This window comes from Maylandia zebra, linkage group LG3, assembly GCF_041146795.1.
Source record: "Maylandia zebra isolate NMK-2024a linkage group LG3, Mzebra_GT3a, whole genome shotgun sequence".
NCBI classification, from domain to species: Eukaryota; Metazoa; Chordata; class Actinopteri; order Cichliformes; family Cichlidae; genus Maylandia; species Maylandia zebra.
Window position 1 is genome coordinate 27,737,852 of NC_135169.1, and position 26,341 is coordinate 27,764,192.

Consider the following 26,341-nt stretch of genomic DNA (forward strand, 5'->3'; position numbering starts at 1 on the left):
GTAAAGAAATCTTTTGTTTATTCTCCCTGTTGATGGTGTAACACGCCACAGTGATGGTATTTATCCCCACAGCTGACCTGAAGTCACTTGTGGGTTGAGGCCTTTGGGTCAAATACAGTCAGTGTGTGTCTGCGACTGTGTATCAGACACACACAGGAGCCACATATTTCATGTATGTCAACTTGTGTCAACATCTGAAGCTAGCAGACCTTCAAATGTTGCACACACACTCACACACACACTCACGCGTGCACACTCAGCCTCACTGCAGTCTTATCCTGCACCGAACACACACTTACCAGTTTAAAAGCACACGCAGAGATTGGGGGAAACTCACTCGGTGTTGGACACTGGGGAGTCAGAGGAAGAGATATTCACCATTACTGGTTTATTAATGAGATGGAGAGGAGATGGAGAGCGAGAAAACAGGCAGGAATGTGGGGAAAAGTCGAGGAGGGAGGACTCCGACAGATGAGACAAATCTGAGATGAAGAGCAGCTACCGAGGCAGCAAAGGAGGATGAGGAGGAGTGCATATGTATTATTAAATACCCAGAGTGTTAGATTATTTACAACAGCTGGAGGAGGGGGAGGTCGATACTGGCTCACCCACGCACTGGTAGGGACGCTCGCTCGCACTCTCACGACGAGCCGGCGGCACAATCTGAGGTGGTTTGTGTAATTGAATGTCAGAAGCTATTAGAAGGAGGAAGGGCGGAAGAGTGTGTGAGAGACATAAAGAGGACAAACCAGTCAGTTTTTATTAAAGTTGGCATGTGAGTTTCAGGCAGGACAAACAAATTAAGGAGCATGTGAACAAATACACGTTTAGTGTCTTACAAGTGTAGAAATCGATTTCAGGGTTGAGGCACCAAAGTGGGATTATCACGTACGCCGTCATCAAGATAAAGTTTGCATCACAGACTCACAGATTCACCCTTTCTGCCAGTGTTTTTGTTTACCTCCATTGTCTCGCCTTAGTACTGTTGATTGTGTCGTTGAATATATTAGAACTGTGGGAGGCAGCGCGATAACAGCAGAGCGCTGACCTGGGAAAACACACTCCTCCCACATCTACATACTGTACGGACACACACTCCAGTGTGCACACTTTGGGAAAATACACACCATACACAGATGCCATATACGCACATATGAATACACACAGACTTGCACAAAACCCTGGCCCAAAAATAACAAGCGTGTCCCACATTGAGAGTTCACTGCAAATGGAGAAAAGCCAAGCAGCTTCCTCTCACGTGTTTGACTCTGTCGGGAGCTCTGTCACACTTATTTTCCAACTTTTCTTTCTGTCTTTCTTCACCGCTCTCATGACAGCCTCTTTGGAAGAGTTGGGCCAAATGAGACTGTGCTGTTAAAGCATGTTGGATCCCATTTGGTCAATAATGTGATAATCTTTGAGAAGGAAGTTCAAATCTCCGAACTCCCTTTTTATATTTCATTTTAAGACTGTTATGGTTCGTTGGGCCAGTTGGCTCTTTTCTGGTTGGTTGTCTGGTTGATTAATCTGTCTTCTTGTTTGAATGACTGGGCAGTTGGTTGATTGGTCTGGTTGGTCTCTTTGGTTAGTTTGTTTTTTGGTTATTTGATTGGTTGTCTGGTTGATTATTCTTTCTTCTTGTTTGTTGGCTGGTCACTTGGTTGGTTTGTTTTGTTTGACTGATCATAATAATCATTCTGTGTGTTTGTGCGGTTGGTTGTTCTGGATTGTCAGTCTGTTTTTATGTTCAAGTAAACGACTGACACGTCCCATTTTCATGTTAAATATCCGCTATTCTTTTCCAAAGTTGCATAATCTGTTTACAGATTATCAGTACAGTCTACAGGTGTGCAAGAGCTGAACAGTTATATCAAAAAACACAGTTGAACAACAGATATTGGAGTCACGGTCCTGGGTTGGTGGCCCAGTGCTTTGATTTTTGTATTATTATTATTATGAATCGTTGCTTTCATCTTGCTTTATGACTGCTGGTGTTTTGGTTGCTGTTTTGTAATTGTAGCTCTCCAGTTCCTCTGGGTTTGTGATTTCTAGGTCTCAGTTTTAGGCTACGTCCACATGTACGCAGGTATTTTTGAAAACTGGAAAAGCCCGTCCAAACGTGCAGTTTTGAACAAATATCTCAGTCCACATGTAAACGCTAAAAACGAAATGTTGGCCAATCAGAAGTCTAGAAGCCTGGGAAAGAGTACACAGGGTTTTGTACACTCACAAAAACTTTACGTTTTTGTTTTTCTGGAAAGGCAGATAATTTTGTGTTACTTTTCAAGTGCCTTCATCATTTCAGATGTTATTAACTAAAGGCATTATTTTGGTTGGTGTAGACCAGCGGTCCCCAACCTTTTTTGCGCCACGGACCGGTTTATGCCCGACAATATTTTCACGGACCGGCCTGTGAGGTGTCGCGGATAAATACAACAAAATAAAACTAGTACCGGTACAGAAAAAAAGAAGATTTATTCATAACACACGTGAAAAGACCCAGGAAAACCGAGTTAACAATCAAAACGATAACAAAATAACGCTGAAAACCAATAAAAACCCTGAAAACCATACATTTCACACCTGAGCCTCAACTCTTGCGGCCCGGTACCAAACGACTCAGGGACCGGTCCGAGGCCCGGGGGTTGGGGACCGCTGGTGTAGACTCACAACTTAGGAATGAACAAAATGCATACAAAATACATACATTTAATTTAAGAAAGTAAATTTATTCAAGACCGATGTCAGCATTTAATGTAGAAGCCACGTCCGTAGTTCACTCTGATGCCTCTGTCTTTCTAAATAGAAGGACAGTAACTGCGCATGTGTATGTAAGCGTGGAAAAGTATCTTATCTCTATCTGCCACTGCAGTAATTTATGTAAACAATAACGTGGCGGACAGCGTGACGTCAAGAACGGCGCACACCTGTGACGTTGCGAGACTAAATCTCAGTTTTCCTCGACCACACTTAAACGCAAAAATGGAGTCTTTGAAAACACCTGTGTACGTGTGGACGTAGTTCTAGTTCTGCCCTCGTGTTTATTCTCTTGTTCCCCAGTCAGTCGTCTCTCATGTCTTTTTGGCACTAATTTATTCTTAAGAGGCTTTAAGGTTGTTCATACTGTGTGATAACTTAGTTCTTCATTAAGTCCTATATCACAACTATGTGCAATAGTGAAGCAAAAACAGAACTTTTCATATGATGATATAGTAGAGCTGGGCGATAGAACGATAACGATATGTATCGCGATATAACTTTTACTCGATAGAGAAATTAATCTATCGCGATAGACCTCGCCGCTCTTGTCCTCTTAAAAAAAAAAAAAAAGGTCAGCCAATCCAAATTAAGTAGCGCAGAGCCGAACCAATCACAGCCGCAGCGTCACGTCACGTGACTTGTTACGTATAGCACAAGTGCCAAGCCGCACATGTGTATTTGTTTGGGAAGCAGCCAGCCACCGTACCGCCCGGGTAATGGAGGAAATGAGTGTGCCGACTAGAAAAATCAACCGAGCGTGACCGAAGAGAAAACAGATGATGGTTCCAACGCCGGAGAGATTGTCGAACGGAAGAGCCATAGAAGTTCCGTAGTGTGAAGGTATTTCGGCTATTTCAAGTCTGACAAAAAACAGAGTAGCGTGCACTGTAAATTGTGCCGAAAGCAAGTCTGGAAATACAATAAACTGGTGCATGCGTCACACTGTGCGCCACGTTATTGTTTCGGTGAAATGAATTTCTACAATACTGTTACTGTTAATTCTACTCTCTGCAGTGTTTAAATGCTTACATATACACACAGTTACTGTCCCTCCACACATACGACTCGGTTCTGCTTCTATGCCGCAGCTTTGTTTACTTTTTCCCACCGGGGCTTCTAGACTTCTGATTGGCCAACATTTCTGCACGGTTAGGAATCTAGCGCCACCTGCTGCTTTGGCATGTTCATAGCAGCGTTTTCCTTCATTTCTGCCTTTATGTGTGGACGGGATTATTTTTTAAAACGAAAACGGAAAATCTCCGTTTTCAAAAATACCCGTGTACGTGTGGACGTAGCCTCAGTCTCTGACTGGAAGCGCTAATTCGTCATTCGGCTTTTGTCAGACTAAAGTAACTGTTAAAACTGTTTGAAAAGCTAAGCTATACAACAAGGAGAGATTGAGAATTTCCTTTTAGTTCTCAGTTTATTTGATATTGACAAAAGTTAGTCAGTTTTGTCTGTTCTTCTGTAAAACAAACTAAGATTTATTTTTAGAATTAATATTTTGTTTCTAAGTGGAATTGACAATTTAGTCTGTTTCGTTTGTTCTATTTTGAAACTTAAACGCTTTAGCAGCTGCTTTTTGTGTAGTTTGTAATATTTGCCTTTATTTATCTGAAAAAGTCTCATGTTCCTTAAGTACATGTACCCTGTTGAACTTATTATGGGAAATAAATATTTAAATAAAAACAAGCTGCTGATTATTTCACATTTTACTTGTGAGCAACGGCACATTTAAATCTTACAAATATAGTTATTTGGCTTATATCGTGATAGATATCGTTATCGCCTGAAATGAAAAAAACATATCGTGATATGAAAAAATCTCATATCGCCCAGCTCTATGATATAGCGTTACTTTCTGTTATTGTTACTTTCTGTTACTAACTGTAATAGACTTACACATTTTTTAAATTACATTGACTCCCATATATCTGGGTTTTTCCCATTTCACTCGGCACAAAGACATCTGGCTTTCTTCATCATACAGGACAGGATCTGCAGTATATGTAGCTCTTCTTCGTGACGTGCCCTGACATCCTGTCTGTTCTCTCCTCTTTCATATTCAGCTCGTCTCTCCTTCTGTCACTCCGTCTTTCTCTCGTGGCTTCTCTGACCACGGTTGCTGCTCGTTAGCACCATTTAAAAACTTCTTTCTGGCTCATTGGGCTCTTGGCTCATTCCAGCAGCACTGACATTAAGCAGCGTGATGAGTGACTGTGCCCCGCGGCAGACATGACACCTCCGTTTCCATCAGCAATCACAGCTGAACATCAACCCATTTTTTTTCCTTAGCTTTCCTTCTTTCTTCCTTGTCTGCCAGGATGTGGCTGTGATGTTAGCTGTGTTTCCCAAAGGGGGATTTAAATAAAGAGCAACAGCATATTGGCTGATGTTAGAAGATATTCTGCAGACTACAGGTGAGCTGTTAGCCGGCGGCTTTGGAGATGTAAACTCATTTCGAGGATGTCATGTATTTAAACATTAGTAGAAATCGAATCAATGTTTCAAGTGAAAATCGCATAACAATTTACCTCTCTCTCTCTCTCTCTCTCTCTCTCTCTCTCTCTCCTTGTCTCAATGTCTTCTTCAGGTATAGACCAGCATGCCATTGGTGAAGAGGAACATTGAGCCCCGGCACTTGTGCCGTGGAGCGCTGCCAGATGGGGTGACTAGTGAGCTGGAGTGCGTCACCAACACTACACTGGCAGCCATCATCAAGCAGCTGGGCAGTCTAAGTAAGTATACTGTAGTTCAGCACAAGAACATCCTGTAACATTCATGTAGTTTTCATTCCGACATTTTAGCATTAACATGCTAGCATGAGTCTTTAGCATGATCTGATATGATGCACGGTTTGGGGCTCTTTTTTTTGGAGGGGGGAGGAGCTTTTTATTTAAAAAAACTATTTTGTAACATTATTTCCTCTTTTAAAGAAAAATGCACTGCTGACACAAGCCAGGCAGTTTTTTGGGGTTGGTCAGTAAACCCTGTTCTGTAGCCTTGGTTTATCCAGCATTCACTGAATCAGCCCTACTGAAGATACTCAATACTCAAAGTTGCAGTCAGTCATTTTGTTGAGGTTATTTAACAGAAAAAAAATGTTGTACTCATAAATCTCTTGAATACAGTGGTTAAGATGGAAATCAACCGCTGCACATAAACGCATTGTGTGTAAGTGGCTAGAGAACGGCTACAGATGTAGTATGTAGTACAGATGTAGGCGGAGGAGAAGAGAACTGTACTGTGGAGGCACCATGTCTGCACCTTCAACATATGAAGGTCATACCTATGTTTTATTATATGAAGGGGTCCGCTTAAACAAAGAAGCAGAAGAAAACATAAAGGAAATATACATCACCGTTGGAATCTGGATAAAACTTCATCTTGCTCCTCACTCCAAGCCTTAGCTCTTGAATTGAAGTCATAGCTGTAACACAAAAAATATGCATAAACATGCTTATTTATTCCCAATATTGAAACAATTACTTATTGTTAGCAGGTTAGACATATCATCCTTCCACTCTCCAAACAGCTGACTACAACAAAGCTAAACAACAGCAGCTACCAGCTAATGCTATGCTAAGTTTGAGTATCCTAAAATTCATACTTTTCCTCTGATAAACAGTTTGATTACATTTTCATTTCATAAGTGTCAAAGTTAAGCAAAATTAAATTCACTTCAAAGAAAGTTTAGCTGCTGGCTAACCGGCTAACAGCGGCTAACAGCAGCTAACAGCGGCTAACAGCAGCAAAAATAGAAGCTCTGACCAACAGAGAAGTTCAGTATATCCTCAGCAACTCACCACACTGACTCATCAGCTCATTTCACAAAGTTTTGCACATATCGACAGCTGAGCTAAACAGTGAACTGGAAGCCTACACTCACTACAGATGAACGTAGAGCTGGGCGATAGAACGATAACGATATGTATCGCGATATAACTTTTACTCGATAGAGAAATTAAGCTATCGCGATAGACCTCGCCGCTCTTGTCCTCAAAAAAAAAAAAAAAAAAAAGTTCAGCCAATCCAAATTAAGTAGCGCAGAGCCGAACCAATCACAGCCGCAGCGTCACGTCGCGTGACTTGTTACGTACAGCACAAGTGCCAAGCCGCACGTGTGTTTGTTTGGGAAGCAGCCAGCGGGTAATGGAGCCAGCGCGTAATGGAGGAAATGAGTGTGCCGACTAGAAAAATCAACCGAGCGTGACCGAAGAGAAAACAGATGATGGTTCCAATGCCGGAGAGATTGTCGAACGGAAGAGCCATAGAAGTTCCGTAGTGTGAAGGTATTTCGGCTATTTCAAGTCTGACAAAAAACAGAGTAGCGTGCACTGTAAATTGTGCCGAAAGCAAGTCTGGAAATACAATGAACTGGTGCATGCGTCACACTGTGCGCCACGTTATTGTTTCGGTGAAATGAATTTCTACAATACTGTTAATTCTACTCTCTGCAGTGTTTAAATGCTTACATATACACACAGTTACTGTCCCTCCACACATACGACTCGGTTCTGCTTCTATGCCCCAGCTTTGTTTACTTTTTCCCACCGAGGCTTCTAGACTTCTGATTGGCCAACATTTCTGCACGGTTAGGAATCTAGCGCCACCTGCTGCTTTGGCATGTTCATAGCAGCGTTTTCCTTCATTTCTGCCTTTATGTGTGGACGGGATTATTTTTTAAAACGAAAACGGAAAATCTCCGTTTTCAAAAATACCCGTGTACGTGTGGACGTAGCCTCAGTCTCTGACTGGAAGCGCTAATTCGTCATTCGGCTTTTGTCAGACTAAAGTAACTGTTAAAACTGTTTGAAAAGCTAAGCTATACAACAAGGAGAGATTGAGAATTTCCTTTTAGTTCTCAGTTTATTTGATATTGACAAAAGTTAGTCAGTTTTGTCTGTTCTTCTGTAAAACAAACTAAGATTTATTTTTAGAATTAATACTTTGTTTCTAAGTGGAATTGACAATTTAGTCTGTTTTGTTTGTTCTATTTTGAAACTTAAATGCTTTAGTGGCTGCCTTTTGTGTAGTTTGCAATATTTGCCTTTATTTATCTGAAAAAGTCTCATGTTCCTTAAGTACATCTACCCTGTTGAACTTATTATGGGAAATAAATATTTAAATAAAAACAAGCTGCTGATTATTTCACATTTTACTTGTGAGCAACGGCACATTTAAATCTTACAAATATAGTTATTTGGCTTATATCGTGATAGATATCGTTATCGCCTGAAATGAAAAAAACATATCGTGATATGAAAAAATCTCATATCGCCCAGCTCTAGATGAACGGCAACCGCAGTTGTTTGTACAGAAGCCACCAAAGCTACGATTATTCACTTACTTACTGAAATCTAGTGGTGAGACGTTACACATTATAATTTTAAAAATTGTTTTTCACGGGCCCGTGAAAAATGAAGCGCACCCCACGATTCAGGACCTCTTAACCACCTTTAACAAAAAGTTCACGAGTTTTTTTCGTGACTGTAGTGAAGAGGACCTGTGTTGTTTACCCTCCATCGCAGTAGGTCACATGTCTGTCTCTTTTTTTTTCCTTTTTTTTTTGTGTCCCGTTTGGATCTTTAGCCATCAAAATTGTTGTCTTAAGGCCAAGAAAGATGGCAAGCGGATTTATTTTACCAAGTGGATCATCATGGCCTTGCCATATTGGTCCATTTGATTGACCTTTATTATAATTATGAATTTATTTTATTTTCAGTTGCTACAAACGGGACAGACAAGTCACATGTCTGTCTCTAACACTCGTGAGCAATCAGAGCCCAGCATGTCTAGGCATTTACATGCAATCACACCTAAAATGAATTCAGAGCCATGCTCCTTAATGCAGACCACTTGAGATGTGTTGAGTGTGAATAAGGCCGTGCGTGCATATGCTGATTAGTTTGTGCGTCAGCAGTTGTTTGCTGATGAGCACAGTTGCCATAGTGATTGATGGATTGATGTGAAAGTAAGGTGAATCCAAGGTGATTTTTGTATTTTTTATCAGGTCTAATAACGTGCAGGTGAGCATGTTTTCAGAATTCCTTCTGAAGCATCGTATCCCGCAGTTTAGCGTCCTCTCCTCTGTATTCTCTTTATTGGAATTTCTCACCCTGAACAGCTAAACACATTCTTCATTTGAAAGCAATGAAGTCATTCATAGCTGATGTGCTCTGTAGCAGACGAGGCATACTTCAATGGAAATGAATTGAGTGTGAGGGGGGGAAAAGGCTATTTAAATTCGATTAACAGTTAGAGGATAGATTATATTCAGCGACAGCTCACTGCAAATGAGCGAGCGCTCTGCCTCTGCTCCATCTGTGATGACGTGGGCCGAGAGATGGAGACGCAGGACGAGAGAAGAGAGCGAACGAGGTGGCGAGACGCTGAAATGAGTGTGCATGTGATTCAATTTGAAGGTGACAGTGTTATTGAGGAAGGCTGCTGTTCTGCATCTCGGTAAATGCATTTAAATATTTGTGCCACTGTCGTCACAGGCGTGCAAACGCTCTCAGACAGAGAGGCCCTGTTTAAATATTCAGTCCGACAGGTGCACAGCAGGAGGCGGCTGGTCCTGCTGAGGCAGACGCCGGGAGGAGGGAGGGGAGCAACCTCCATCTCTGAATTTCTCTTCTCGTACATTTCATGAACGCCTTCTTCACAGCCACCCTTCAACTTAGACAATTCTGACGAGGCTTCAGAGAACAGTAGATGGATCAGGTGAAGGTCCAGATGTGTCTCTCAGGCCCGTGTCAGGCTTCTGCTGGATTTTTTTCTCTATCTTAAGGACATGACTTTCACATACTGTCCATGTCCTTCTTTTGTCCAGTTTCCATGAAAACACCCTGCACAGCAAGCTGAGGTTTGCCAAGTTTTCACCTATAAAGCTCTTTGGGAACCACCTTGTCTTGTCTTTCACATTTTTCATAGATTCAGCTAAAGAAATGGGAACAAATGAGGTTTTTGGGACGGGCTGCGAGTAACAAAGTGCCCAGAGATACAATTTAAAATGATCCTTTTGCTAAGTTGTCTGGTATGTGTAGACACAACACTGGTTGAGTTGTGTTGAGTTAGATGCCTTTTTGCACTTGAATGATTCATAGGCCAGTGATAAGTGGCTTAACAAACAAACAGGACTGAATGAAGACTAGGATCATCTCATTATTTATTTATTTTTTGCAGTTCATCTTTACACAGGAAAGGACAGACAGCTGGCTACAGCTAGCATGCTATAATAGAGCCTCATTTGGACAACACACTGCTCTCTGAACACTTCCTCCAAGTAGAAATCCAATCAACTCATACATACAGAGCTACCTTACAGTGTTACAGTAAGGCAGAGAAATGAATTGGTTAGAATAAAGCAAAGTGGAGAATATCTGATCGCAGGTGAGTCCGTGCACACTGTAAACTGTATGTACAGTTGTCCCTCATTTATCGCTGGAGTTACAGTGGGGCAAAAAAGTATTTAGTCAGCCATCGATTGTGCAAGTTCCCCCACCTAAAATGATGACAGAGGTCAGTAATTTGCACCAGAGGTACACTTCAACTGTGAGAGACAGAATGTGGAAAAAAAATCAATGAATCCACATGGTAGGATTTGTAAAGAATTTATTCATAAATCAGGGTGGAAAATAAGTATTTGGTCAATAACAAAAATACAACTCAATACTTTGTAACATAACCTTTGTTGGCAATAACAGAGGTCAAACGTTTACTATAGGTCTTTACCAGGTTTGCACACACAGTAGCTGGTATTTTGGCCCATTCCTCCATGCAGATCTTCTCAAGAGCAGTGATGTTTTGGGGCTGTCGCCGAGCAACACGGACTTTCAACTCCCGCCACAGATTTTCTATGGGGTTGAGGTCTGGAGACTGGCTAGGCCACTCCAGGACTTTCAAATGCTTCTTACGGAGCCACTCCTTTGTTGCCCGGGCGGTGTGTTTTGGATCATTGTCATGTTGGAAGACCCAGCCTCGTTTCATCTTCAAAGTTCTCACTGATGGAAGGAGGTTTTGGCTCAAAATCTCACGATACATGGCCCCATTCATTCTGTCCTTAACACGGATCAGTCGTCCTGTCCCCTTGGCAGAAAAACAGCCCCATAGCATGATGTTTCCACCCCCATGCTTCACAGTAGGTATGGTGTTCTTGGGATGCAACTCAGTATTCTTCTTCCTCCAAACACGACGAGTTGAGTTTATACCAAAAAGTTCTACTTTGGTTTCATCTGACCACATGACATTCTCCCAATCCTCTGCTGTATCATCCATGTGCTCTCTGGCAAACTTCAGACGGGCCTGGACATGCACTGGCTTCAGCAGCGGAACACGTCTGGCACTGCGGGATTTGATTCCCTGCCGTTGTAGTGTGTTACTGATGGTGACCTTTGTTACTTTGGTCCCAGCTCTCTGCAGGTCATTCACCAGGTCCCCCCGTGTGGTTCTGGGATCTTTGCTCACCGTTCTCATGATCATTTTGACCCCACGGGATGAGATCTTGCGTGGAGCCCCAGATCGAGGGAGATTATCAGTGGTCTTGTATGTCTTCCATTTTCTGATGATTGCTCCCACAGTTGATTTCTTCACACCAAGCTGCTTGCCCATTGTAGATTCACTCTTCCCAGTCTGGTACACGTCTACAATACTTTTCCTGGTGTCCTTCGAAAGCTCTTTGGTCTTGGCCATGGCGGAGTTTGGAGTCTGACTGTTTGAGGCTGTGGACAGGTGTCTTTTATACAGATGATGAGTTCAAACAGGTGCCATTCATACAGGTAACGAGTGGGGACAGAAAAGCTTCTTACAGAAGACGTTACAGGTCTGTGAGAGCCAGAGATTTTCCTTGTTTGAGGTGACCAAATACTTATTTTCCACCCTAATTTATGAATAAATTCTTTACAAATCCTACCATGTGAATTCATGGATTTTTTTTTTCACATTCTGTCTCTCACAGTTGAAGTGTACCTCTGGTGCAAATTACTGACCTCTGTCATCATTTTAAGTGGGGGAACTTGCACAATCGGTGGCTGACTAAATACTTTTTTGCCCCACTGTACATTCTAAAAATAATATGTGAAATCTGCAAAATAGCCAACTTAATTTTTTTACAATCATTATAGATGTTTTAAGGCTATGAAACCCCTCACTACACACTAGAGATGGACCGATCCGATATTACGTATCGGTATCGGTCCGATACTGACCTAAATTACTGGATCGGATATCGGAGAGAAATAAAAAATGTAATCAATCCATTAAATATCAAAAAAGCACCTCACAAAACTTGCGACATTGCATAACTCGGCTTATAACCGTAGCACGTTGGATCAGTGTGGTCACGTGATAGAGCAGCTGTGGCGTGCGATACCTGTCAGCGGTCTGGTTGAGCATTTGGAGCCTTGCTACCAAACCGGCTTTTCATCTCAGAGAAAGTGATCCCAGAGAAGTAAAGCAAGTGTGTAAGTTCATCTCTGAATGTTTGTAAAGCATTCCCGCGTTAAGCTTAACAAACGATATATGGAGCGACTGCCTCTTCTTGCTGCTACTTCAATCATGAAACTGATCAATGATCAGCTGATCGGCTTTTCTGTCGCGAGTCCGTCTCTCTTCTTTGTTTTTGGCCCACTTTGCACCAGAAAGAGGAAACCAGCGGCTGAACAACAGCAGCACATTTAAGCTTGATAAGCTGTTGTTAGAATTTATTTAATATTACTTTCTACTCGAGGATCTTTTTCTACGTAGCTGACGGCTGGTAACTGTGCAGGGGCGGATCTAGCAAAGTTTAGCCAGGGGGGCCGATAGGGCATTAACAGGGAAAAGGGGGCACAGAGACATACTTTTCTTTCTTATTCTCATTTAAAATGTCTAGCTTTTAATAAATAATTATCTGAATCTTACACCCAAAGTTTTAATCTGATGTAAAATGTACAGAAGTCCATTACTGTATATAGTAACTATCCGGTTGTTCAGTGATGACGCGACGAATCCTACTTCCGGGTCTAAAGTAGTCTGCGTTTAATATGGCTTTTGTGTTGTTAACATGTTTAATGTTATGTATTTTCTTCTATTTGATCTCAAAAAGCTCCTAAAACAGTCAGTGATCACTGTTGACATCCCTCGGCTTTTATTACCGCTAATCATTTATTTAAGCTCAGTTTTTAAAACCTTAAGATGTAACTACAGCCCAGCCCATGCAGCAGTATATGAATGACTAACCTCGTATTGTGGATGGATTATCTCAGTTGTTCTCCTGGCTGAAGTTTGGTCCTTTTACAGCATCCTGCCATGCGATTACATTTGTTCCTGACCACCCAGAACACTCACGTTAACTTTTATCGAGTGGAAAAAAAGTTAGCTTGTTTATATTATGCTAACATAGCTGTGTCGCTAGCGGTCACGTAGCACATCATTATATACCAGCTAGCCCAACTTCAGTAACCCTACAAACGTCACTGCTGTTTAGTTTCCTGTCTTCATTTATGTTGGAAGTGATAACAGAGCTGTACGTTTTAATTTGTTTCCAAAACCCCGCAGTCAGGACATGCTATATTGTATTTAGATAGAAGCTAGCGAGCTAACTCCCTGCTAACTTCTAACTCCGTTAAATGTCATAAATTCCGTTTTCATGGATGCCTGGATGTTACACTCAATTGTTACACCTGGTAGAGCAGAACGCTGATCATTTTATTAAAGATGAAAGACTTTAGACAGTTTTTCAACTCTCAGTAATGCCATAGTGATCGTTTGATATATGGACCTGCAGCGGAGTTTAGGCCCAGACACGGCTAGTGACGTCAGACTGAACAACCGGATTAAGTCTAATATACCCTAGTAAGCTATACTACTTTTTCCTTTGGGAAGGTACCATCTGTGCAGTCTGCAATTCTGTTGAAGAAAGATGTTGAATCTATTTAATTATTGTAGAAAAATAATTTATTTCTGTGCATTTTTTTCACACTGCATCAAATTAAAGTTGATTATGTCGATTAAGCATCATGAGGTGGAGCGTGAGGGGTGGTTCCCTATTTTTTTTCTTGCTATTTTTTACATACAGGTATAACAGAATAGCTTTAGTGTTTGTTTTTTTTTAACTTGAGTTTGAACTTATACAAAATGCATTAAGATATTAAAAAACAGTTTTATTGATTAAAAAACACTATATCGGATTCATATCGGTATCGGCAGATATCCAAATTTATGATATCGGTATCGGACATAAAAAAGTGGTATGGTGCCATCTCTAGTACACACTTTATACACTTTTCTCAGACAGGCATGAACATTTTCACACTTTTCTCTCTTGTTTAAACAATCTCAAAGTTCACACCTCTGTAGAAAAATAAGGCACCCGTGGTTGCGTCAACATTGTTGTGTTTGTTGGGGAGAAAACTTTCAAATATACAGTGCAGCACTTCAGAGTCACACTGCTAGCGATCAAAGATTTATGTAAAGTTGGCAGCTGAACACATTCTGTACTGTACAGGAGACACAGCACGAGATTGATTGACAGTGGTCTACAGCCAATCAGGACGCAGAACACAAAAAAGCAAAATTGCACCCCCAAAAAATCTGCGAAACAGCAAGGGCGCGAAATGTGAACCGCATTATAGCGAGGGACCACTGTATACATGTAGACCTTCTGTTATCACACTTTCTTTTGTCCTTTTTGGACGGAAACCTGAAGTAACTCTGAACGTCTTTAATTGTGTCAGCTTGCTCTGCTTTTCCAGACAGTCTGATTCTCCCAGCTGATTTAATTCTCGCTGCATGTTTTATTCCTGCGGTGTGAGGCAGAGTTCAGCTGGCCAACATGGAAGTGTGAATGTAGCCTGTTAAATATCCCTGGATGAAAGATATTAAAGTGGCGAATCTGACTGTGTGTGTGTGTGTTTGTGTGTTTCTCTCCCTCTGTACAGGTCGTCATGCTGAGGACATTTTCGGGGAACTGTTTAACGAAGCCAACAGCTTCTACCTGAGGATGAGCAGCCTGCAGGAGAGGGTGGACCAGCTGGCTGTGAAAGTCACCCAGCTCGACTCCACTGTGGAGGAAGGTGTGTGTGTGAGGATGTGTGTTTTTATTCTCTTTGTGTGTGTGTTTGCAGCACTATAGATTATTAATTGTGCTGTTAGAGAGCACTGACTGTTTCTATGAGTGTACACGTGTTTATGTGAACTGCTATTAGGACTAGCGTGGGTGTGTGTGTGTGTTTGTGTGTGCAGCATTTTAATGGCTGTGCTGATGATTTATTGATGAGGGGTCTCTAGGCTCTTATATTATGCCCTGTGTGGGTGTTTGAGTGTGCGTTTGAGGTCCTGTGAGTGAGTAAAGGTGTGGCTGAGTCTCACCTCAGAGTAGCCGTTAGGACTCGACTTTTGGAGCTCGAGTTAATCCTCGGCTCAGGGTTGGTCGGGATAAACCGAGGTATCTGTGAGTCCTCGCAAAGGTAGAAGGCCATCTGCTTGGTGCGTGTCAACAAGCTGTTTCGCTTTCTTTGTGTCTGTCCGCCTCATGTTTGTGTTGGAGTAAACACTCTGAGATAAACGCATCTCTGCAAAGCTTTTAACCTGTGTGTGTGTGTGTGCGTGTGTGTGTGTGTGTGTGTGTGTGTGTGTGTGTCCCCGGCACTATGGATTATTAATTGTGTTGTTAGAGAGCACCGACTATTTCTATGAGTGTACAAGTGTTTATGTGAGCTGCTGTTATGACTAATATGTGTGTTTGCTGTTTGCACAGTGTGAGTCAGGATCTTTATCTCCATCATTAAGCTTCAGTCTGTCTCTGAAGGTCAATTCTCTTAATGCAGTAATTGATAGGCCTACACACACACACACACACACACACACACACACACGGAGTTCTGTGTGTATGTTCTTTTTTTAAAATCTTTGATCTCTCTCAGACGTTTATTTATCCTCCTGTGCCTCTAACCTTTTTTGTCTCATCTTTTCTTCCTCCATCCTCTCATGTCGGCCTCTCTGTTCCTTTTGATTTGGCTCAATTTTCTCTCCTTTTATCCTTTTCCTGCCTTTCCTGTTCTCTCCTCCTCGTCACTCTCTGAGAAGCCCTCATCCCCCTTTCTTTTCTTCTGTTTTCCTTGTTTTCTTTCCCCACTGTGTCTCCCCGCTATCCTAGACTCCTGTTCTTCCCCTAATGCCCTCTCCTCTCCTCTGGTTCCAATTTCCTGTTTCTTTGTTTCTCTTCCTCCTCCCCTCAGTCTTTCCCCACCTTACTCCTCCCTTTTCCTCTTTCTCCTCTTCCTCCCGTTTGTCTGGATATATATTTTTCGTCTGTAGCTCTGTGCGTCTCTCTCTGTCTGTGCTGATACTGCCGAGTCATTCTGCAGCACGCCGGCCTCAGACAGCGTCAGAGAGAGCAGCACAGACGAGGATAAAAAGGAAAAGCTCAGCAGTCTTCTGTCTTATCCTTCCCTCCCCTTATCTCGCCTCCTCCTCCTCCTGCTCGCCTCCTCACACTTTTCCACCCTCTCTCTCTCGTCTCTTTCTGTCTCTTTTTACCTCTTCCTCCTCCTCTTCCTCCTCCACACAAACCATTTCTCAGTCCTTTAATTCCTTCGTTTCCTTTTCCACACATTCACTCAAATTTGTTTTCTGTCTCATCATGTCCCACTACTCATTTTTCCACCTCCTTTCTGATTCCTCGCTTCCTCTTCTTCATTGCTTCTTTTGTGCACCACCCTTTTTTCTTCCGTACATGAAGAAAGGAAAGGAGGAGAGAAGAGATGGAAGGAGGAAGGAAAGAAGGATTGCGAGAAGGAAGTGAGGAAGAAATGAAAGCAAAGAGAAAGCAAAGAAAGATGATCTAAGGTCAAAAAGGAATGAAGGGAGGTAGGAAATAAGGAAGGATGGAAGAAAAGAGAAAAAAGGGGGAAGGAGCCTACAGGAAGCAGCACGTCCCTCCAGACAGTAAAGTGATTATAAATTGTTCACATAAATCCAAATAACTCTAAATTCAGAGGTTAGGTCAGTGCAGAGTTCCTTAATCAGTGTGTGCATTACACGAATGTGGTTATTAATGGTGTTTAACACAGTTTATGCATGTGTATGTGCAGAGAGGGAGGTGAGTGTTAAAAAGGGCCGGAGAGGAGAAAGAGGAGAAGGAGAAGAAGAGCAGAGAGAGCGAGGTCTCTTTGAAGATGTGTCTGAATGAAAGCTGCATTAGCTGCGAGTTTTGTGGATTATTCATTTGGCCGTAGGGAAGGAAGCTTAGGGAGGAATGATCAAACAGACAGGAGTGTGCTCTGACTGCACACACACACAGATCAAACGGCCAGTCGCCCTTTGGTGTCTGCAGGCGGATTTTTAAGCTAACCATAGATTTTTCAGTAATAAAATGTGTCCATACAAACACAGACATGCTGCGTCAGTGCACAGAGCTAATGACAGGAGCGTGTGTGACACTGACGTGGTTTAAACTGATCGTATAGGACACTGATCACGCCCTGATCGTCTCTGTGTGTGTGTGTGTGTGTGTGTGTGTGTGTGTGTGTGTGTGTGTGTGTGTGTGTGTGTGTGTGTTTAGCCATCTGCTAGATCCTGGATAGCACTGCAGCGGTGATAAATCTCTCACAGGATTGACACACATACGTGTCACGTTCTGACACTTAACACACCGCCCAGCCTCCTGTTGTTGTGCAGCCACAGTTTGCATGCGTGTGTGTGTGTGCGATGCTTGTTAAGCTGATGCAACAAGCTCCAAGTCTAATCTGACCCTGCTGTCCTATTATTTGTGCATGCGTATGTATGCGTTCGAGTTCAAACACCGTTTAAGCTGTATGTTCTGTATCAGTCGATATGCACACGATGTGCGTGTATTTGATCCGTTTATCCGTTTTACTTCTAAAATGATCGTCTATAGGTTGCAGAATCGTAGCAAACAAATACACACATATCCAAACGGTGTCTGTTTAGAGAAGCATCTGCTGATAAGTATGTACTCCAGGAATTACTTGACAATGAAGTGTTCTAATTAGACGTCTTTGCCTCGTAGCATTTCATCCCCTGCCTCTCTCAGCAGTTTCCTACATTTACCACGCCGCTTTTCAACGACCGATAAACCCATAAATCTCAACAAGGTCAGAGCTGCGTGTGTAAAGTTACCATTGAGGGTCAATAGCTGCTCTGAGTGTGTTATGGCTCCTGCTTGAGCAGCATGTGCCGTTTTATTTGTCGACGGAAAGGTCGAAACGATGAGGTTAAAGTGAAGTGCAACAGTTTGTATACTGACGGGGTTTTGGCGGCACCCTGCTGGGCTGGTGGGCGGGTGGACACCCAAGTTTGTGATTGCGGTAACTTAAGAACGAGACGACTTGCTAACATTCTGGGACGAGTTCAAATCCTGGCGAGCTTGACCTCACAATCAGAGGTCAACTGCTAGGATTTTCACATTTATACTACATGTGCATCTACCAAGAGGCTGATGGCTAGTATTATTATTAATATTAGTATTATTATTTTCTTTGATTAGTTGCTAACCCCTTATTTCCTGCGTATGTTTTAAGGCAAGAGAAACAAAATACAGATTCTTCATCCATCCATTCTCTTCCACTTATCAGAGTTATAAATTAGTCAAACAAATACAGGAAATTCGTCCAAATTCGGTGTGAATGGCCAGAGTTGTCCCAGCAGCCTGCTGATGTGTTTTGGAAAAAATTTGCGGACTTTGAAATTTTCTTTTTATAAATTCTACGGCTTTTCCTGCTGACAAAGACCTCCCCCACAGCCATTTAGTTAAGTAATTGAAGATAAATTATGTGAATTTCAGGAGCGGGACCACGCCTCCAAACACGCCTCTTCCGGGTCTTGTCCATATATGACCCCCCCAGTTCTACAAGCTGTTTGTTCTCATTTTCGTGCCCCACCCTAGTTCCCCCTTTTTTCAGTTCTTTCACTTCTTCACTTCTCATTAGTACATGAGCCCAGGAGCCGACACCAGTCCCAAACCTAAAATGAGGACATGGGCAAAGTTCCTGTTTTTTTACTATTAAAGAAAATCTTTCTGTAATTTTACACATTTGTCATGTAGAAAAACTGAGACGTGTTGTTGAAATTTGTCTTATCTTGTATTAAGACATCTCAGGGTTTAAATGTGTTGTTAAACTTCTTTACACTGACAAAAAGGGGGATTTCGCTATCATATCATATTTAATACCCCCAGTTTCTCAGACTTGAACATCATCATTGTGATTTTTTTTTTTACATAAATAAATTGCACAAAACATTTTAAGCAATAAACTGAAAAATAAAATACTGAATGTAGCAAATACGATACAAACTAAAACTCGTGTATGCAAATTAATATTTAATTTATTTTTTTATTTTATTGTCATTTTCAAAAATTTGAATTTTCTAGCAGTTGTTTCATGATTCAGGTTTTAAAGGTTTAAAATATGAAACACAAATCTCACGTGTCCGGTGTTTAAAGGACTCCTGGAATAAGCAGAGCCCCCTGGTGGCTGGTAGAAAAACATATTGGCCAATCAGAAGCTGCACACGCATTGAGAACGGCAGATGTTTGCATATTTATAGAGTCTAGACTTCATAAAAAAGCAGATCATCTTTATTTAATGAAGAACTCCAGCAGACGCACGCTGTCATTCAGCCCAGAGCATGTGACGTGTGATGTAATGGTGTAGTGGGTATGATAAATGGGAAGTGATTAGATGCATTTTATCTGTGAGCAGTGACACAAGATTGATTAACTCCACTGTAGGAAGCTAAAAAAAAAAGAGGAAAATTATTATTTTCTGATGATTATCTGTTTTTATTTTTCACTCGGATTGTCCGTAATTGTCCTTAAACTAGATTTTAAAAAGTTTATTTTCCAGGTTGATGTTTTCTTTGGTCACTCCATCAGACTGAAGCTTGAATTAATTGGCATTAAAAATCTACTAAACTTGTGCTAATTTTTTCTAAGAGCCCTAACAAGAGATTAGGCTCTTTTTCTCTTAATGCCACAAATCCTGGCTTTGATTCATGCGTTAAAAAAAAAATCGAGGGTAGAGGAGAGTGATGCATATGAAGGAATTAGTGGCTGAAACCGGCTGTTTTGGGGGATTATGATGTCAAACACCAGTGTTTGTGACTCTGCCGGCTTAATCGCCGTGTTGTTGTTTTTCATTCTGTTTGCTTATCATAATTTAATGCTGTCCTCCTTCTCTGTTTCCAGTTTCTCTGCAGGACATCAACATGAGAAAGGCCTTTAAGAGCAGTACCATTCAGGACCAGCAGGTGGTGTCGAGGACCTCTGTGCCCAACCCTGTGGTGGAGATGTACCACCGCTGCGACAAACCTCCACCACTTAATATTCTCACCCCCTATAGGTCAGTCTTTTAGCCTCTCTGCCAGTATTGATAATTTACCAAGCTCCGCTGTTTTTTTTTTCTTAGTTTCACTTCCTCCTCCTCGCAGGGATGACAAGAAGGACGCCCTGAAGTTTTACACCGACCCCTCCTACTTCTTCAACCTGTGGAAGGAAAAGATGCTGCAGGCCACTGAGGACAAGCGCAAAGAGAAGAGACGGCAGAAGGTACGATGTGTGCGCCGAACGAGTGTTTGTGAGCGTGCGCTGTATGTTTGGGTGTACGTCACCGTGGTCTGGAAACGGTTAAAGAAATTCATCTTCTGCTTTATTTTGCGAATTTTTATTTTCCTGCCCGGTGGTGCCATCTATGCTGTTATTTCAGTTTCATTTCTCTCTGACTGTACTCTCCATTTAGCTTTGCTTGGTTGTTTAATCGGCTATCGATGCAGCAGCAGCTGAGCAGGCCGGTTATCCAGAGACAACAACGTGATCGAGGGAGAACTTATACGAATGTTGTATTTGGCTGTAGTTACATACAGTGTAAAACTCTTGAGACACCACTCATTGCTTTATATTTTTCTTCCAAGCAGCCAGACCTTTAAGTGCTCTTGAGTAATAGTTCTCCAGGCTTTCTGAAGGTCTTTCAGAGTTCTTCTTTGGACATTGTCTGCTTTTTCACTCATTTTCAGTCCAGTCGTGGAACCTGACCATTTTTAGAGGATTTTGTTTGTTAGACCAGCGGTCTCCAACCTTTTTTGCGCCACGGACCGGTTTATGCCCGACAATATTTTCATGGACCGGCCTTTAAGGTGTCGCGGATAAATACAACAAAATAAAACTAGTACCGGTACCGAAAAAAATAAGATTTATTCATAACACACGTGAAAAGACCCAGGAAAACCAAGTTAACGGTACAAACGATAACAAAATAACACTGAAAACCGATAAAAACCCTGAAAACCATACATTTCACACCTGAGCCTCAACTCTCGCGGCCCGGTACCAAACGACTCACGGACCGGTACCGGTCCGAGGCCCAGGGGTTGGGGACCGCTGTGCTAGACCACTGAACCCTGACCTATGAATCATTCAAGAACAGAAAAGGCACCTAACTCAAAAAGTGTTTTAGCATTAATCAGCAAGACCGTGGCTAATAGCTGTTTCACCTCGTCCTCTCATATTGTGTGCAGTGTGTCCCTTAAAAAGTTTGAGGAAACTTGACAAGTGGAAAGAAGAAGAAGAAGTGGCGAGTCTAAAAATATATATCTATAGCAGATGAACCGCATCTGAAGCTGTGTCCCAAAACCTAGGCCACGTCCTTCGGAGGACCCGGCCTTCGCGGTCTACGTGGGCCGGGTCCTTTGAAGACCGAGAAGGCTGGAAGTGCGAGGCTGTGAAATGGGACGGTCCAGCCTTCAAATCTGCGTCACCGCTGTCTCGGTGGAGTCCAGTAAACTCAGCTCTCTGCTCCTTGCTATCTAAAATATAACAGGACACGACCGTCTCACACTTCTGTTTAATCAGTTTTCTGTTTGATGTTTATTCAGCTGTGTGAAAACCACCCGAGGGATTAATCAACTTTTATTTAATTTAATCTAATAACTTTAATCTCAACCAAAACGATTTACTCCCCAACAAGTAAAACACTGAAAAAGCTAAACAATAACGTTTTTAAGTTATCTGAGTGACTTATATATCATGTTTAACCTGAGTAGTGAAAGACGGCGGGGGTCTGAAAGCGATGAAGCCGGGAGTCCGCTGTTCTCACCGGCTCGAGTGACATTGAACCCCCAGCTAGCTATCGAGCTGGTGGGTAACGGACGTCTCCGAAAACATCGGAGCGCTTTTGCAAATATGCGATGTCTTGATAAACCGAGCAGATATTTGAAGTTTACACAGCTACTTTCTTGCCTAAAATATGTTAAAAGTTTATTTTGTGACCCAGAAAGATTAATAACAGTAATTTTAAAAACTTAGTAGCGGCCGCCATTGTTTGGAAACTGGAATTGGCTGGGCCGCGCTATGAATTCTGGGATATGGTGGGCCACGAAGGACACACCCGGCCCATTCTTCAAATCTGGGGAAAAGGAGGACGTATTTGTCGGCCGGATTCGGAGGAGTCTACGAATTTGGACAGTCTTCATCGTGTCGCTGTGACGTAATCGGTCTACAAATGTGGCCTCAGGAGGAGGCCACATTTGTAGCCTCCTCCGTAGGCGTTTCTGCTTGAAAGTCATGTCTTTTAGAGCCAGGGAAAAAATCCAGCGAAGACCTGACACGGCCCTGAGAGATACAGTGGGGCAAAAAAGTATTTAGTCAGCCACCGATTGTGCAAGTTCCCCCACCTAAAATGATGACAGAGGTCAGTAATTTGCACCAGAGGTACACTTCAACTGTGAGAGACAGAATGTGAAAAAAAAATCCATGAATTCACATGGTAGGATTTGTAAAGAATTTATTCGTAAATCAGGGTGGAAAATAAGTATTTGGTCAATAACAAAAATACAACTCAATACTTTGTAACATAACCTTTGTTGGCAATAACAGAGGTCAAACGTTTACTATAGGTCTTTACCAGGTTTGCACACACAGTAGCTGGTATTTTGGCCCATTCCTCCATGCAGATCTTCTCTCGAGAGCAGTGATGTTTTGGGGCTGTCGCCGAGCAACACGGACTTTCAACTCCCGCCACAGATTTTCTATGGGGTTGAGGTCTGGAGACTGGCTAGGCCACTCCAGGACTTTCAAATGCTTCTTACGGAGCCACTCCTTTGTTGCCCGGGCGGTGTGTTTTGGATCATTGTCATGTTGGAAGACCCAGCCTCGTTTCATCTTCAAAGTTCTCACTGATGGAAGGAGGTTTTGGCTCAAAATCTCACGATACATGGCCCCATTCATTCTGTCCTTAACACGGATCAGTCGTCCTGTCCCCTTGGCAGAAAAACAGCCCCATAGCATGATGTTTCCACCCCCATGCTTCACAGTAGGTATGGTGTTCTTGGGATGCAACTCAGTATTCTTCTTCCTCCAAACACGACGAGTTGAGTTTATACCAAAAAGTTCTACTTTGGTTTCATCTGACCACATGACATTCTCCCAATCCTCTGCTGTATCATCCATGTGCTCTCTGGCAAACTTCAGACGGGCCTGGACATGCACTGGCTTCAGCAGCGGAACACGTCTGGCACTGCGGGATTTGATTCCCTGCCGTTGTAGTGTGTTACTGATGGTGACCTTTGTTACTTTGGTCCCAGCTCTCTGCAGGTCATTCACCAGGTCCCCCCGTGTGGTTCTGGGAGCTTTGCTCACCGTTCTCATGATCATTTTGACCCCACGGGATGAGATCTTGCGTGGAGCCCCAGATCGAGGGAGATTATCAGTGGTCTTGTATGTCTTTCATTTTCTGATGATTGCTCCCACAGTTGATTTTTTCACACCAAGCTGCTTGCCTATTGTAGATTCACTCTTCCCAGTCTGGTGCAGGTCTACAATACTTTTCCTGGTGTCCTTCGAAAGCTCTTTGGTCTTGGCCATGGCGGAGTTTGGAGTCTGACTGTTTGAGGCTGTGGACAGGTGTCTTTTCTACAGATGATGAGTTCAAACAGGTGCCATTCATACAGGTAACGAGTGGGGACAGAAAAGCTTCTTACAGAAGACGTTACAGGTCTGTGAGAGCCAGAGATTTTCCATGTTTGAGGTGACCAAATACTTATTTTCCACCCCAATTTACGGACAAATTCTTTACAAATCCTACCATGTGAATTCATGGATTTTTTTTTCACATTCTGTCTCTCACAGTTGAAGTGTACCTCTGGTGCAAATTACTGACCTCTGTCATCATTTTAAGTGGGGGAACTTGCACAATCGGTGGCTGACTAAATACTTTTTTGCCCCACTGTACATCTGGGCCTTCAACTCATATACTGTTCACTGAAGCCTCATCAGAAATGGTCTCAGTGGAAGGGTGGCTGTGTGTGGGCTGAGGTATGCCAGATTACACAAGAACTGGACCCAAAATCAGTGACAACAGATCTGATGGAGTGATGAATCTGAATTTGAAAGTTTTGATTCAAATCCTGGAGGCTCTGTCGTGGTTTAGAGCTGCAGTGTTGTTGGAGATCTTGTCAAAATCGATGGAATTATGAATGCAAAAAAGTACCATAAGGTCCAATACCATCCAGCAAACATCTGATTGGATAGAAAAACACACAGTGGAACAATATCAGTTATGGATTGGCCTCCCCAGGGCCCGGACATCAATTTTATTAAAGCAGTTTGGGATCATCTAAATTCAGAAACATCCAAAGACGAGCTTTAAATGTCCTTGAAGAAGCCCGCAGAACTATTCCCGAAGACTGCTTAAAGAAATTGCAAGAACGCTTCCATAAGAGAGTTCTGACTGTGCTGAAGAATAAGAATATTTGCCATTTTCCTACAAAAATGTAAAGAAACCAGAGGTGACTCAAGTCTTTAGCACACTACTGTACGCTCACTTCCTGCTGGATTTAACTGAACTGTGTCCTGCTGTTTTAAAGTAGTGCATTCAGTTTGCAGGTCTGTGCGCTGGTCTACGTGAACACCAATAACCTGGAGCACTGAAAGGAGCTCCAGCACACCACCATTGCTCTCGTTTATTAATCCATTCAAACTAATAGGAACTGAGCTACGAGTATTTCAGAGCTGAGCTTCGGTGGTGTTCCCCTTCACACTTCCTTTGGCGCTCTCTTCCTTTGTTGGTGATTGTAACCGCTCAACAGCTGCTGCTGCATGTGTTTGCTGCAGTTCGGTCAATATTTCTGTTGAATTTAATGCTGCTCACATTTTTCTGTTCCCTCCCTTCGACCTGGAAACCATGCAGAACCTTCCCCCCCCCCTCCCACCTCCGAAACAACGCAGCTTCAGCTGTTACTCAACAGGTCTGAGAGCCCGAGCGAGCTGCAGGAGGATGGCTCCTCCACCTCTATCCTTTCCTCCCACAGCTCCTCCTCCTTCGTTTCTCTCTATCTTTAGTTTCCTGGCCTTTGAAGACACCCCCCACCCCCTCCTCCTCCGCCTCCTCTGCTCAGTCTAACGCACCAGCTTGTCTTTCTCCCATGTTTCCATAGGGCTGTCCGGCCCACCCTGACAGGCCCCACTCCAGACAGGCCCAACCCAGGAGCCCCCTGTCCATCTCTGTAAGACAACCCCGACCCCTAACCTAACCTGCCCCCGTTCTGCCCCCCCACTTCCCCTCCCTCCACTTCCTCCCCACACATCCCACTAGCACACATTACAGACTCACCTATCAAAGCAGACATGTCCTAACACCATTGAGACACGCTGATACACATGAAAGTACTAAGTAAATGCCAGCACACACACACACACTCCCTCCTGTTTGTCTGTGTGTGTGTTTAATGTCACCTCAGCTTAACACCTCACCGTCTTGCTAACCCTCCGTGTTTGATTTGGTTGCTGTCCTGTGCTCCCACAAGTTTTGGCTCTGTCATCTGTACCGGTGTTTTTGGTGTTGTCGAATAGTGACTGGGTGGTGCTTACACTGTGTGTGTGTGTGTGTGTGTGTTGGGGGCTGGGTCAGTGTGAATTTACCCCGTGGTGAAGGAGCTGGTGATGGGGTTGAGCTTTTTTATATTTCCCTTTACACAGTAAATAAATAAATAGCCAACAGCTGAGTTTCCCTCTGCTCCTCTGTGTGTCTGTGTGTCACTCGTAGGAGCAGCAGAGGCAGGTTGAAGACCCGAGCAGAGAAGTGAAGAAGGTCAGTAATCACTTACTAAGTTTATTATTAATGGTCATTTAATTAGAGTTATCAACGTTCCTCTGAAACAAGAGTAAAGCAAGCGGTTAAATCCTCTATACAATCATTTAATGAACAGTTTTTAACAGAGTATAAAGCAGATCATAGTTTTGACAGGTGAAGTGAACAACACTGATTATCTCTCCATCGTTGCAGCTCTTAGTGGGCGGGATATATTAGAGAGAAGATGAACAGTTTATCCTCAAAGTTGATGAGTAAGAAGCAGGAAAAATGGGCAAGCATAAGGACTAGAGTGAGTTTACCAAAGGCCAAGTTGTGACGGCGAGACAACCGGATCAGAGCATCTCCAAACCGCAGATGCTGTGGGTTGTTCCTGGCCTGCAGTGGTCAGTGACAGGGTCATGAACGTCCAAGGCTCACTGATGATTGGGGAGCTAAGGCTGGCCCGTGTGGTCCGATCCAACAGACGAGTTACTGTAGCTCAAACTGCTGAAAAA

The 26,341-nt window shown here is 42.8% G+C and overlaps 1 protein-coding gene across 2 annotated transcripts in view; it reads left to right on the forward strand.

The window, feature by feature from the left end:
* Window positions 1-26,341, forward strand: part of zgc:109889 (actin-binding protein WASF3) — a 58,885-nt gene that overhangs the window by 24,480 nt on the left and 8,064 nt on the right. The window contains exons 2-7 of one of the 2 annotated variants that reach the window (XM_004563553.3): window positions 5,354-5,498; window positions 14,682-14,816; window positions 19,952-20,105; window positions 20,194-20,311; window positions 25,192-25,260; window positions 25,800-25,844. In XM_004563553.3, coding sequence (XP_004563610.3) covers window positions 5,366-5,498; window positions 14,682-14,816; window positions 19,952-20,105; window positions 20,194-20,311; window positions 25,192-25,260; window positions 25,800-25,844 — 654 coding nt within the window. In that variant the 5' untranslated portion in view covers window positions 5,354-5,365. The remainder of the gene's footprint in view (window positions 1-5,353; window positions 5,499-14,681; window positions 14,817-19,951; window positions 20,106-20,193; window positions 20,312-25,191; window positions 25,261-25,799; window positions 25,845-26,341) is intronic. The other variant, XM_076881632.1, reaches the window with a different exon arrangement.